Source organism: Ambystoma mexicanum, chromosome 7p, assembly GCF_040938575.1.
Source record: "Ambystoma mexicanum isolate Mex_15411 chromosome 7p, UKY_AmexF1_1, whole genome shotgun sequence".
NCBI classification, from domain to species: Eukaryota; Metazoa; Chordata; class Amphibia; order Caudata; family Ambystomatidae; genus Ambystoma; species Ambystoma mexicanum.
The window spans coordinates 627698776-627713801 of record NC_090939.1 but is presented as its reverse complement, the minus strand read 5'-3'; the positions used below and the strand labels follow the sequence as shown (position 1 = coordinate 627713801).

Below are 15026 nucleotides of genomic sequence, written 5' to 3'. Positions count from 1 at the left end.
CAGATGCTGTGCAAAATGGCAGAGCTTGTGCCTTGCAAATCTAAAGCAACACAACTTGTGAAATGTTTGAGCGCAGTCTTTTCATCCTGTATGATTTGCATATTTATTCTAGTGCCAATATGTCCTTTGCAAAGAAAGAAATGATAAAAGTGGAATGGAAAACGTGTACTACAAAATGTAAGTTTGAAAGACAAATAAAGACCGGTACACCGCCAAAAAGGTATTCTTTTTCCATGCGTGTAATAAAAATTGGGGGTTGAAAAAGACTTCCGCGGCGCCTCCCGCCCCTCCCATATTTACTTTTCGGCCCACTATAGGCAGCATGTAAGGTACATTCGGCCCTCTGGCAAAATCAGTTGTGCACCCCTGATTTAGATCATCAAGAAGTGAACTTTGAGCTGTCTTCCAGAAAAAATAAGCCATTCTTCTGGACGACCAAGAAGAATACCCCTTTTCCTTAGTTTAGTTTATAGTGTAAGGGACTAGGTTTGGACACAGGACGGTGTACCCTATTGCTTAAAACTGACATGCTGACCGATTCCTTAGTATTTAGTTGAGGCAGGGAAACCTCTCTTAGAACTAGGGTTAGATAGGGTTTTCTCTTTAATTTTCCCACTAATAAAAATCTATAGCCAAAAGCATGCCACCCGTGTGTCAGTGTTCTACTTCTGCACACTTACACCTCAAATGCTTCTTAGGTCATTTAGCTCATACCCTATCCTCATGGTATCTTGACGGCCACCAAGACTGTATAAGTCTGGGAGGGGATTTAAATTCATACTGTTTTGATTTTGATGACATGATGTGTGCTGTCCGTAATCGCCCTGATGAAATGGGGAGGGTCAGCTCTACCCAAGATATCGAATGGTCCCACTCATTTAATTCAAGGAACTGCTCAAATTGAATGGGAATGTGCTGGGGGATTCTCCACCGGCCCCCACGTGGCACAGTGGTGATCTCACATCCAACATTGACTACACCTACACATCTCAGTGTTTGTTTGGAAGTTGCTCCCAACTTGCAATTGTTTGCACTTCATTGAGCGATGATAATTGGCTTGTAGCCTCTTGTGAGATAGATAATGTGGCACGCTGAACCACAAACTAAGAGTCTGATTCCTCTTACCATTTCAGCACAAAGGAACCACATCATTTTGCATAGTCACAAGGTTGCCAGTTACAATAAACTTGTCAAGGAAACTATGGTGCACTTACTGATACAGAGAAATGTCAATTGTTATCCCCAGATCAATTGCAAATTTCCTTTCATGAGATAATGTCGCCTTTCATAGAACATAATTCTGAAAATGCTAGTTAATTAAAACAATTAGAATGCCTTAGTATGATGCGAAAGATGCCAGTAAAGAGGATACTAAGCAATAAACTGAGGCTTCTCTCGAAATCTAACCTGCAGGGACTGACAAACAAAAAGGCAGCATCTGCTTGAAAACAGTCACACAAGAACTGGCTCAAAATACACAAAATGTGCATGACGCTTCGAAACAGCCAATTCATGATCAGATTATTACTTAGTCCAAAAAGAATCCGACTTTTGGATGTTAACACCCAAACTGCTCTTCATACTAACACCATATTAGAGGTAGACTAGACTGGCTACTTTGGCATGCTGTATTCTCATTAATCTACTTTCTACCAGCTCGCTTCTCACCTCTAGTCATCAATTTGGCTTTTACCCATTGAATATGAGGATATAGAACAGCTTTTTCTTTTGAAATTCCAAAGATTCTCGTAGCCTGGGACTGGACGGCCTGTCTATTTCTATCCTCAAGAACTCTACAAAGCTATGAGCCAAAATTGTAACCATACTCCTTAAAGATTTAATCGCTTCACATTATTTTCTGCCATCCTGGCATGAGGCCCATAAGTTTTCAAAAAAGGCAATGGGATGGTTGCATCAAATTACCAACCAATTGCTTTACTGGACACAAATAGTAAAATCGTTGCTTCCTTAATTTCGAAGGAACTCGAGAATTGGGACACCATGACTGGTAAATTGAACAAATTCCAAGCGGGTTTAGGAGACATGTGGACGCACAACGAAGCGGTTATGTAGTCGATTGTTTGCAGGAAATTGCTTGGCTAAAGAACAGTTTCTATTTACATAGCAAGCATTGATTTGACAGTTGTGTTCGACTACGTTAATCAGTCACTGCTCTGAAAAAAACTTGCTGATTGGGGTATCCCACTCGGTCTCTTAAACATTCTTGTGCACTTGCCCTGAGATACATAAATAAAGATAAAATTGAACCAACGGGGTGGAATAACTAAAAGAATATCTACCCTCAGGGGTTGCAACGACTGCGTCATCGCTCCATGTTTGTTCAATCTTTACATCTCTGATTTAGGTTCATCATTCTCTGAAACAAATTCTTTTCCACCTAAATTGGGAACCTTGTCCATCCAATGGCTTGCATATGCCGATGATGTATTGCTTTTTGACCACAAGCTCACAGGCTTACAAGCATTAGCATCTCTACAGGTATGCTTCCTTGAAAACAATTTGGAAATAAGGTATATAACAACTAAAATAATACAGTTTTGGAGTTCAAAGTAGGCTCCCAAATTTACTCATGCGATAGCAAGGACGACGATTGAGCGGGTTTCTCATTCGACCAATTTGGAATTTCAAATCTTTACTAACCCCAATTTGCCCTTTTTGCATGATCTGCTTTTTTAGCACAGATGAAACGTATAAAGATCAGATTTTGTTAATGTTCTCTTCATCCGTTAATAAAATGTTATACTGGTAAGATTATTTTGTGCATTGCTTATGACCTCGAAATATGGCATCTGGAGGACTGGGCCAAACGTCCTAAACCCAATGGAATGCTATGGAGGAAAGTATTATCACTTCCAAATCGCGTCCCCATAGTAGTTCTCAGATACAAGCTTTGCCTTTTGTCTCTAAAAGCATGTGTTTCTTGGAACACTCTTTTACTCCACTCTAAAATTGTAAATCCAGATGTACATTCCATCTATGAGTACCTTAGGTCCACTATGGATGTCAGTTTTCATGCCTATTTAAATGAACTAAATATTAGATGCAATCTTCTTTTATATGCAGTTGGGACGGATAACGCAAACTTAATTTACAATCCCTGCTTGGAGGCCAGATGCAAATATAAATTATATAAATTATATAAACACCTCTTGCCTGCAGTAAAGAAGGTAAAGAAGTTAGGGTTTTAGCAACATACATTTCTGAATACTAGATATAGGGAAATAGGGAAACCTTTCTGCAATTTCACTTAAACTGATGAAATTATGACCATTTGTTTGGAACTCGAACCTGCATACTCCAACTGGGTATTATTGGGGGGGGGGGGGGAGATGCATACTCCAACTGGGTGAGATCAGTTGACGGACTAAACAATGCCCATACTGAAATACACCACTGTCCCCCAAGGCAGGCCAGACTGAACCTAACACATGAAAACTATATGCAAGACGTAAGCTGCACAACAATGACAATAAGCCATTACTGCAACCATACCATATCCATCCACATGTACACTGAACATCATCAGACCGTACCCTCTACAACACAATGCAGCAACATGCTGCCAATATGGCCAATGGAAATGTCTGCTGAACAGCATCACAACGGAAATGCGACCTTGAGTGCATACAAAGGGATCACCTGAAGCTAATATACGGAATCTCACCCGTACACCACAACAGAAGTGCTGCATTCCAGCATGGGGACATCAAGTTTGGAATGGCAGATTACTAGGAGTCTGGTTCTAACGGTGACAGGACCAAAGGATACCAATGACTACACATCACCTAGTTCAAGGCAACAACTGCCGTAGACATGCACAGTGCATGAACACTTGCAAGGACTAGATCACCTTCCCACATTGCAGGTACTTTGATTGCCTCCATGCATGTAGGGATATGTGGATGTCATCCACAAATCAAAGTTGACTTGTGTGTGATAGGTACTGGTTCCATTTGATGTAATCACTTACACATATCCATTGTTGCACCCATGCAAGTGATGCTGGCTATCCCTTGAAGAGGTGGCTACCCACCTGTTCTGTGGGTCCGGAACCCACAGAACAGGCACGAAGAGGACTACAATGGTGCACATACCCGTACCTGTGTGTTGATTGAGCAGACATTTGGCCTTTTGAAGACACGGTTTCGCTGCCTCAGCAGGTCGGGTGGGGCACTCCTATATGGGCATGAGAAGGTGGCCAAGATCACCATGGCATGTGTCATGCTGCACAATATGTGCATCAGACGGAATGTGCCTCTGCCCCCTGACATTGAACTGCAACCACCGGGTGAGGATGAGGATGAGGAGGGAGAAGATGGGGCTGCATGTCATGTCGGTGGCGATGCACAGGAGGGACGTGCTGTGCGCCAGCATCTGATAGACCAATATTTCTAATACACATGGATGAAGAGGGTGCAATGGATGTGGGACTCAGGGCACTGGATGTGTGGGGAAAAGAACACTGTGCACTGTTCGGCAATAAAGCACACATACACAATGAAGAATGTCCATTCGTGTGATTTTTCGTGACACAATGGGTGTATTACGTTTTATAATATCATGAAGTGCATGGACCCTCCACCCCAAACACCCTTTCCCCCCTCCCCCCACAATTCACCCTAACACCCTTTCCCTCCTCCCCCCACAACTCACCCAAACACCCTTTACCTCCTCCCCCCACAACTCACTCAAACACCTTTTTCTCCCCTCCCCCCACAACTCGCCCAAACACCCTTTCCCCCCACAACTCACCTAAACACCCTTTTCCCCCTCCCCCCACAACTCACCCAAACACCCTTTCCCTCCTCCCCCCACAACTCACCCAAACACCCTCCCCTCCACAATTCCCCCAAACATGGCTTGCACTTCAGTGCAGCATCAGTGTACACGAGTCACCAACATCAGACTGCCCCTACTTCCCACCTCCTCTACCAGCATTGGGTGGTTGCAAGTTTGTGCGCCGCATGGCCCGCACGGACCTGCGCAGGGGGCTGGTCTGCCTTGAGCTGGCAGAGGAGGAGGTGCTCGGTTGGTCCAGTCCCTGTGCGGGACGCAGGCTCTCCATAGCATCTGCGATGCGGGCTAGGACTTGCCTCACAGCTGATAATTCGTTGCAAATGCGGTTGGTGCTGGCTTCAATAGCTTGTTTAATGCCCTTGGCATGTTCCCTGCACTCCTCCCTCACCAGGGCACCCTCGCCCACATGCTGCCCAACCAGCGCAGTCAGCTCCTCCTGGCGCTGTCGTATGATGGTGATGCCATGGTCTCTGGGCCTGCGTTGGGTGGTTCTTGAAGACGCTTGTGGCATGTGTCCGCCATCAGGTGATGACTCCATGGGACTCCAGCTCCCTGTCACAAACTCACCACCAAACAGCTCATGGCTGCTGGCATTTGATGTGGGGCATGGGCTGTGTTGGGCTGACTGCTGCGGGCTGGGAGTGTGGTGTTCCACGGGTGCAATGCACGTTTCCTCAACATCTGACATGGGTGCCGTGGCAGCTGCCTCGCCAATCAAGCTGTTTGCAGCGGACAGTGATCCTTCTGCAACTGGCTCCTGCGTGGTGGGAATGGCTGGTGTGGGTGCTTCCACATTGTCGAGCGGCCTTTCACGCCTTGGTGATGTGGGTACATGTGTGGATTTGGCCCTCTGCGTCAGTCCAGATTTCCCAGTGCCCCTCGATGTGCTGGGCCTGGTGGCTACTTCCATTCCCTTGGCCTGCTTCCTTGGTGGTGGGGCCTGTGTCGCAGAGTCCTGCTCCTCAGTGTCAGATTGTGAGCCTGTGGGGGACCAAGAGAGGGATAACATCGGTGATGGGTCAACGTGCATCATGCATATGTTGTTGTTGCTGCAGTTCTATGCATTTGGACTTCAAGTTTGGCCATACAGGTTGTTAGCCAGATGGGTGGGTCATACAGGCATGAGTCTGGGTGACACATGTCTGAGGTGCTGAATGCATGTGGTTGTGGGGGGATGTGCACAGCATATGGGCAGGGTTGTGTACATGTGTGTGTGATGCCCCATCCATTAGCTAATTTCCAGGTCACATTTGGCGGAGTACCTCATGCTTTGCATTGCAGTGTTTTGTGTGGACACTCACCTCCATCTGACGGTGACGGCACACCGCGCTCCATTTCACCCACTCCCTCAATGGATTTGATGCCAATGGTGCTGGCATATGTCTCCTCCCACTCTTGCATCTTGATTGGGGATCCTCCTCCGCCTCCTGTACCCATGGCCAGGGTCCTGTTGGCGGCTAGTATACTCCGTACACGGAGGCGCAGATCGCCCCACCGCTTGCGTACGTCCTTTACAGTGCAGTGGGTGGAACCCACCGCACTGGCTTTCTGTGCCACCTCTGCCCAGATCTCCTTTTTTTTAAATCAGTGCGGGACGCCGCATGTCGATTTCAAAAACAACCTCTGCGTTAGCAGCTAGTGTGTCTGCTAACATTGTCAGTTCCTCATTGGAGAAGCGTTCCTTGCGATGGCGCGCTGCACCTTTCTTTAGGGCCTTGGGCATTCTCAGGTGTTGTGGGATTAAGTTTGGCCAGCAGTAGTGTTGCTGCAGGTCCTGGGGGCAGAGGATAGCAATGGATTGTGTTTTTGAAGATGGCCGCCGTGCTCTTTCCCGTTCCTGTGCGATGACGCTACTTCCGGTTCCGCTTATTAACGGTCACCACTAATGCCGGATTCATGGATGGCGTAAGTGCTATCAGTGCTTTCCTTGATGCCGCTAAGGGACATTTTGGGCCTTTAACGGCATGGCGGTAGTGTCCTTACCGGCATGGCGCAAAGCTCGTGGCTGCGTACTCGTAATGGCACGCAATTAGCGGGCTGGTTACTACACGGACACGTTATTTCCACCATGCCGGTAAGAACCGTTACTTACCGACTACCGTGTAATGAGGCCCAATTGACTGGGTAGCTGACTTTGCTTTTTTGACTGACCTGACAGGCCATTTGAATGATTTCAATTTAAAGTTGCAAAGAAGCCAAAATCTAATATCTGACTTGTTTGAGGCAGTTTGTGCCTTTGAAATAAAGTTAAGACTTCTGACAGCCCAACTCGAAAAAGAGATGCTGGTACACTTCCCCGCATGTGCAGTGGCTTTCACCCATGTCAAGTATGTTTGGTGGGCATCGGCATGTGAAGGCCCTGAACGAACTGCAAAATGTTCCTGAGAATCGTTTCACACAATTCAAATCACAGCGAGCCTCTTTTAAACTTTTTGCAGAGCCTTTCTCTGCTGATGTTGACAATGTGCCACCTGAACGTCAACTGGAAGTGATCGAACTTCAGTGATGAGTGTCCTCAAAAATAAGCACATAGAGATGCCTTTATTATCCTTTTATCAGTCTCTGAACACTGCTCAATTCCCCAATCGGTCGCAGGAAGCATTAAAGAGGGTATCTATTTATAGCAGTACTTACATTTGTGAGCATGTTTTTTCCCCAAACGAAACTACATAAATCCAGTCTAAGGACAAGACTCATTGACCAAAGTCTCCATCCTATCCTGAGAGTAGGAACAGCATCACTAGAGCCAGAGATCCAGAAACTGACAGCTGAGAAACGCTGCAATGTTTCACACTGATCAAGTATGTCTGGTTCACTGTTCATCTCCCAAACACTCATGGTTCATTGCTCACTTACAGCCGTGCCAGATGCTGTGCAAAATGGCAGAGCTTGTGCCTTGCAAATCTAAAGCAACACAACTTGTGAAATGTTTGAGCGCAGTCTTTTCATCCTGTATGATTTGCATATTTATTCTAGTGCCAATATGTCCTTTGCAAAGAAAGAAATGATAAAAGTGGAATGGAAAACGTGTACTACAAAATGTAAGTTTGAAAGACAAATAAAGACCGGTACACCGCCAAAAAGGTATTCTTTTTCCATGCGTGTAATAAAAATTGGGGGTTGAAAAAGACTTCCGCAGCGCCTCCCGCCCCTCCCATATTTACTTTTCGGCCCACTATAGGCAGCATGTAAGGTACATTCGGCCCTCTGGCAAAATCAGTTGTGCACCCCTGATTTAGATCATCAAGAAGTGAACTTTGAGCTGTCTTCCAGAAAAAATAAGCCATTCTTCTGGACGACCAAGAAGAATACCCCTTTTCCTTAGTTTAGTTTATAGTGTAAGGGACTAGGTTTGGACACAGGACGGTGTACCCTATTGCTTAAAACTGACATGCTGACCGATTCCTTAGTATTTAGTTGAGGCAGGGAAACCTCTCTTAGAACTAGGGTTAGATAGGGTTTTCTCTTTAATTTTCCCACTAATAAAAATCTATAGCCAAAAGCATGCCACCCGTGTGTCAGTGTTCTACTTCTGCACACTTACACCTCAAATGCTTCTTAGGTCATTTAGCTCATACCCTATCCTCATGGTATCTTGACGGCCACCAAGACTGTATAAGTCTGGGAGGGGATTTAAATTCATACTGTTTTGATTTTGATGACATGATGTGTGCTGTCCGTAATCGCCCTGATGAAATGGGGAGGGTCAGCTCTACCCAAGATATCGAATGGTCCCACTCATTTAATTCAAGGAACTGCTCAAATTGAATGGGAATGTGCTGGGGGATTCTCCACCGGCCCCCACGTGGCACAGTGGTGATCTCACATCCAACATTGACTACACCTACACATCTCAGTGTTTGTTTGGAAGTTGCTCCCAACTTGCAATTGTTTGCACTTCATTGAGCGATGATAATTGGCTTGTAGCCTCTTGTGAGATAGATAATGTGGCACGCTGAACCACAAACTAAGAGTCTGATTCCTCTTACCATTTCAGCACAAAGGAACCACATCATTTTGCATAGTCACAAGGTTGCCAGTTACAATAAACTTGTCAAGGAAACTATGGTGCACTTACTGATACAGAGAAATGTCAATTGTTATCCCCAGATCAATTGCAAATTTCCTTTCATGAGATAATGTCGCCTTTCATAGAACATAATTCTGAAAATGCTAGTTAATTAAAACAATTAGAATGCCTTAGTATGATGCGAAAGATGCCAGTAAAGAGGATACTAAGCAATAAACTGAGGCTTCTCTCGAAATCTAACCTGCAGGGACTGACAAACAAAAAGGCAGCATCCGCTTGAAAACAGTCACACAAGAACTGGTTCAAAATACACAAAATGTGCATGACGCTTCGAAACAGCCAATTCATGATCAGATTATTACTTAGTCCAAAAAGAATCCGACTTTTGGATGTTAACACCCAAACTGCTCTTCATACTAACACCATATTAGAGGTAGACTAGACTGGCTACTTTGGCATGCTGTATTCTCATTAATCTACTTTCTACCAGCTCGCTTCTCACCTCTAGTCATCAATTTGGCTTTTACCCATTGAATATGAGGATATAGAACAGCTTTTTCTTTTTGAAATTCCAAAGATTCTCGTAGCCTGGGACTGGACGGCCTGTCTATTTCTATCCTCAAGAACTCTACAAAGCTATGAGCCAAAATTGTAACCATACTCCTTAAAGATTTAATCGCTTCACATTATTTTCTGCCATCCTGGCATGAGGCCCATAAGTTTTCAAAAAAGGCAATGGGATGGTTGCATCAAATTACCAACCAATTGCTTTACTGGACACAAATAGTAAAATCGTTGCTTCCTTAATTTCGAAGGAACTCGAGAATTGGGACACCATGACTGGTAAATTGAACAAATTCCAAGCGGGTTTAGGAGACATGTGGACGCACAACGAAGCGGTTATGTAGTCGATTGTTTGCAGGAAATTGCTTGGCTAAAGAACAGTTTCTATTTACATAGCAAGCATTGATTTGACAGTTGTGTTCGACTACGTTAATCAGTCACTGCTCTGAAAAAAACTTGCTGATTGGGGTATCCCACTCGGTCTCTTAAACATTCTTGTGCACTTGCCCTGAGATACATAAATAAAGATAAAATTGAACCAACGGGGTGGAATAACTAAAAGAATATCTACCCTCAGGGGTTGCAACGACTGCGTCATCGCTCCATGTTTGTTCAATCTTTACATCTCTGATTTAGGTTCATCATTCTCTGAAACAAATTCTTTTCCACCTAAATTGGGAACCTTGTCCATCCAATGGCTTGCATATGCCGATGATGTATTGCTTTTTGACCACAAGCTCACAGGCTTACAAGCATTAGCATCTCTACAGGTATGCTTCCTTGAAAACAATTTGGAAATAAGGTATATAACAACTAAAATAATACAGTTTTGGAGTTCAAAGTAGGCTCCCAAATTTACTCATGCGATAGCAAGGACGACGATTGAGCGGGTTTCTCATTCGACCAATTTGGAATTTCAAATCTTTACTAACCCCAATTTGCCCTTTTTGCATGATCTGCTTTTTTAGCACAGATGAAACGTATAAAGATCAGATTTTGTTAATGTTCTCTTCATCCGTTAATAAAATGTTATACTGGTAAGATTATTTTGTGCATTGCTTATGACCTCGAAATATGGCATCTGGAGGACTGGGCCAAACTTCCTAAACCCAATGGAATGCTATGGAGGAAAGTATTATCACTTCCAAATCGCGTCCCCATAGTAGTTCTCAGATACAAGCTTTGCCTTTTGTCTCTAAAAGCATGTGTTTCTTGGAACACTCTTTTACTCCACTCTAAAATTGTAAATCCAGATGTACATTCCATCTATGAGTACCTTAGGTCCACTATGGATGTCAGTTTTCATGCCTATTTAAATGAACTAAATATTAGATGCAATCTTCTTTTATATGCAGTTGGGACGGATAACGCAAACTTAATTTACAATCCCTGCTTGAAGGCCAGATGCAAATATAAATTATATAAACACCTCTTGCCTGCAGTAAAGAAGTTAGGGTTTTAGCAACATACATTTCTGAATACTAGATATAGGGAAATAGGGAAACCTTTCTGCGATTTCACTTAAACTGATGAAATTATGACCATTTGTTTGGAACTCGAACCTAAGACCTTCCTTTGTCCATTTTGTAAACACCAGAGTGTCTGGAGTCATGGAAACATTTAGTATGTGGATGTGATGGTACTTTTGCTCTCAGATGTTCCTTTCTTGGAAAATATGTACACTATATGTATGTGTTGACTTTTTATCCTCTGATCAGTTGCGGTTTGGATTCTTTTCAGGTAACGAAGTCTCATTGACACTTGAAACAGTTACATTTATAAGGTTTATTCAGATCATATATAACATTAGTATTTTCATATTACCTGTTTTAATGTATTAATCACTTTTATGTTATTGACATTCAAATTGCAATAATTGTATATAACGGTTATTTTAAATCAAAGCACATTTGAATAAATAAATCCAAAATGTTAATAAAACAATGAGAAAATAGGAAAGAGGTAATGGTTTTCCTAAAAGTCAAGGGTCGTGCACATGTTTACTGAACTACGATCTGCCATTATTCTTCAAGTACACAACCACCAACTCCCAATCTAATTGAAATAACATTTAAAACAGGTGACCAGTGCCCTTTAAATATAAATGCAGATTGACAGTCATCCAAATTCCTTACCCCGTTTCATCTTCAGAATCATCGTCCACATGCATAGAGTCATGCGTAGTGACATCACTGGTTGACTGGCTTGGTTTCAGGCCACTCTTTTCGGAAGATGGTAAAGCCTCTTTCCGCTTCTTTTTAACAAAAAACTTTTTGAAATTCTTAAATTTAGATTTTTTCTTTCCTGGAGGGGAAGAACAGAGAACATATTGTTCACAGTATGTGAAGCAATCATTCTTTTTTATTTTGATGGAATTACTAAAAATGCAGTTTTTAATACCTTTTATTAAAGTAACTGTAAATATGCGGAAATGGAACAAAGCATTCGCTTTCAAACACCCATAGACATCTTCATCCTATGTGTGCCTCTCGACCACCACGACCACCATGTAACCTGGTCACTCGCACTTACTGTTATTATCTTGTATGTCTATATAATCTGTTATAGCCTGCTCTAAGTCTCTGGCGCCCAGTTACCTCAGGGTTCGGCACGCGGTATAAATAAAGAAACTAAACTAAACTTTATAGAGGAGGCCTTCAAGGTGGTGACAGGAGGGGCTGACGGGAAGACAGTTTTAGAATGAGATTTAGGAATGATTCTACACCCATGGGTGGACAGGCATTACTTTAGCACAAAGGCACAAAGAACAACAGTAGAAAATGGGAGTGAAATTTGGACGGCTCTTGGATCACTTTTTTTGGACAGGTGCATGGAGGACTTCCAATTAAGAGATGAAAGCGTACTTTGAGAAACCTTTGATATGATATGATAGGTTACTTATAACGCGCTTAATACCCAGAGGTTTCTAGGCGCGGACCCGGGGATGGAACCTGTGGTGCTCTGTGTCGTCTTGCTTCCAAGGCGAACACGTTGCTGCTGAGCTATCCTCGCAAGGCATTCTCCCAAGAATTGGTATTCTCCCAAGTAGATCCTGGGAATCCCTTATTCAGGTGGCCTGGGAAGGGCCGACGCTCTCAGACCCCAACCTTAGAGGTGGATGAGCGAAAGAGGATCACCTGGATGGGGGAACGCGGGGTTGTGCTCATGAAAATACCCCAGGTGAGACACAGTATTATATTGGGGAAGAAGGAGAGGAGCCTGTGATCCCTAAAACTTTTGTAGGCTGTGCCACATCTGCCTCCTTTCCTCCCATCGCATCGCTCTTGCCCAAATCCAACAACCCTCTGCCATTCAGAAATGACTTCTCCCAAAATCCCTGTTTTCCTATGTCTTACCCAAATACTCCCAGTTATTCTCCTTCCCATACCTCTGATTATTATTTCCTGCACTCCCAATCTGATCAGACAAAACACTATCACTCCCACAATGCTCCCTAATAATCCTGGTCATTCCCGTTTGTTTCACAAACTCTACCAATCTCACCCTTCTGAATTCACCAATCCCCCTAGGACGAAGAATATAATTTCTCATGACAACTCCCCCTTTCCCGACACAAACACTTCTGCATACCGTAGAAAACAACGGACTGACACTAGAGTCATTTACCTGGCATGTCCCGACACAAGGGTCAGGCAGAGTCAGGTAATTGACCAAAATCACACACAACCGACGGCCCTTTCTCTCCTCCACAGGGATAAAAGGTGGAGCACGAGAACACAATACAAGCAAGGTAGACTGCATGAATAGAGAGCTAACTCAGCGCAGCAGTTCAAGAGGAGGAGAACAACGGCACGAACCGAGAGGGTGACAAGGAGAGAAGCGACCTTGCCCTTTTCGAGCCAGGTCCATGAAAACACCACAAAAGGAAACTTAAGACTGCGAACAATAGCCAATGTGTGTTGCAGCAGATGTCAACGGTACACAGGGCCCTCCTCTGCTGATAACCAAACCGGGGAGAGATGCTTGCCACCATGGTACTGGCCTTGACTCCAGAGACAAGAAAAGCCAATCGGTTCATCACAGCCGGTGAGTCGAGGGAGAGCCGATAAGAAATCGAATTATGTTGAACGAAAGTAACAAATGGCTAATTGAAGAAAGTACAAAGAACTGGAAATACACAAGGTGAAATCTAGCTACTGAGGAGTCAGGCACCACATGGCTGTTTACTCGGGAAACTCTGGGCAATTACCCTATTCTTGGCTCTCCTCCGTTACCAGAAGGCCTTGTGAAATGCAAGAAAGTGTCAAAGTGGTCATACAGGAGTCTAGTAAAATCCTCTGTACAGTCTTAAGTCTTTGACCGGCAGATGACTGTGAAGCTAATGGAAGTGAATCCCGCATCGTAAGAACTGTTCAAAGAATTGTGTGATTGGCAAAGTTGGCAACCGTTAACCCGACGGAGGGATGCCAATGAAAAGGGGGCGAATCCTAAAGTCCCAATAAGTAGTGTGTTGACAAGAGTGAACCTGAAAGGGGGATGTCCACAGTGAACTGTTTAAAAAGACATTGATGCCATGAAGTTGAATTGACAAAAGCCGTAGTGAACCCGACGGAGGGAGGCAAACATTCTGGAGGGATCATAGCCCGGAAGAGGAGAATCCAGGGGTGAAAAGCCATCACCCACAGTAAAGGGCCGTAGTGAACCCGATGTAGGGAAGGCAAACATTCCAGGAAGGTCTGAGCCCCGAAGAGGGGGACCTAGGGGTGAGAAGCCATCAACCCAAAGACACATGAAGCACAACAGAGAAATCTTTTGAATACAAGCCAGGGTGAACCCGACGGAGGGAGGCTGATATTCGAGAGGGGTCTGAGCCCGGAAGGGGGGTATCCAAAGGTGAAGAATGATCACCCCAAGAACAAGCAGAAAATGAAAGATAATTACCGAAGGTCCTGATATTGGCAAGAAATATTTGTGTATCGGAGCCCGGAAGAGGAGGAGCCAGGGGTGAAGGTCATCACCCAACGCACATGCGGAAAGGAACATTTTGTTTATTATTTTGGACACATCAGGTCCTCAGAGGCAAGATATTTTTTTGTATAAAAGACTTAACCACCGAAGGCCCTGATAGCTGAGAGCAGAACTGTTGTCTCGTGCTGGGAAAGCTTGAGCGTGTGCTGTGCTCGGGAATCCCACCTTGTCCCGTGCTCAAAACGTGGGCAAGGGAGACGCGTGGCTACTACATCCTGACTTATTATCTGTGCACACGTGTTTCTTTCTTGTGAACATTATCCCACACTTGTTTTTGTATTTAGCGTAGGGATTGCCAATAGGTTTCTTAGTATAAGCCCTTTTATTTGACAAGATGCCACTAGGACTGCCTTATTATTATTTGATGGTCGTAGCTTGTTCCCATCTTAGATTTAGGTTTCGATTAGGCGTTTTTACAACCTTCCTATACAGTTTAATAAACACCCTTGAACTGTGATCACTTGTGTCTGTCTTTACTGTTGCCACCATGAGTTCCTTACAGTACACTTTCGATTACATGCTGCACAGCACTACACGGGAATGGATTACTTTTTAGTGGAGATCGTTTGAAATATTCAGTACTTTCATGTAGTATTCAGACAATTGGGTGTTCCAACCACGACAT

General features: G+C 44.1%; 1 protein-coding gene across 4 annotated transcripts in view; it reads right to left on the bottom strand.

The window, feature by feature from the left end:
• Nucleotides 1–15026, bottom strand: part of CRACDL (CRACD like) — a 1245069-nt gene that overhangs the window by 304392 nt on the left and 925651 nt on the right. For all 4 annotated transcript variants that reach the window (XM_069636650.1, XM_069636646.1, XM_069636647.1 and 1 more), the window contains one exon: nucleotides 11548–11716. In XM_069636650.1, the coding sequence (XP_069492751.1) occupies nucleotides 11548–11716 (169 nt within the window). The remainder of the gene's footprint in view (nucleotides 1–11547; nucleotides 11717–15026) is intronic.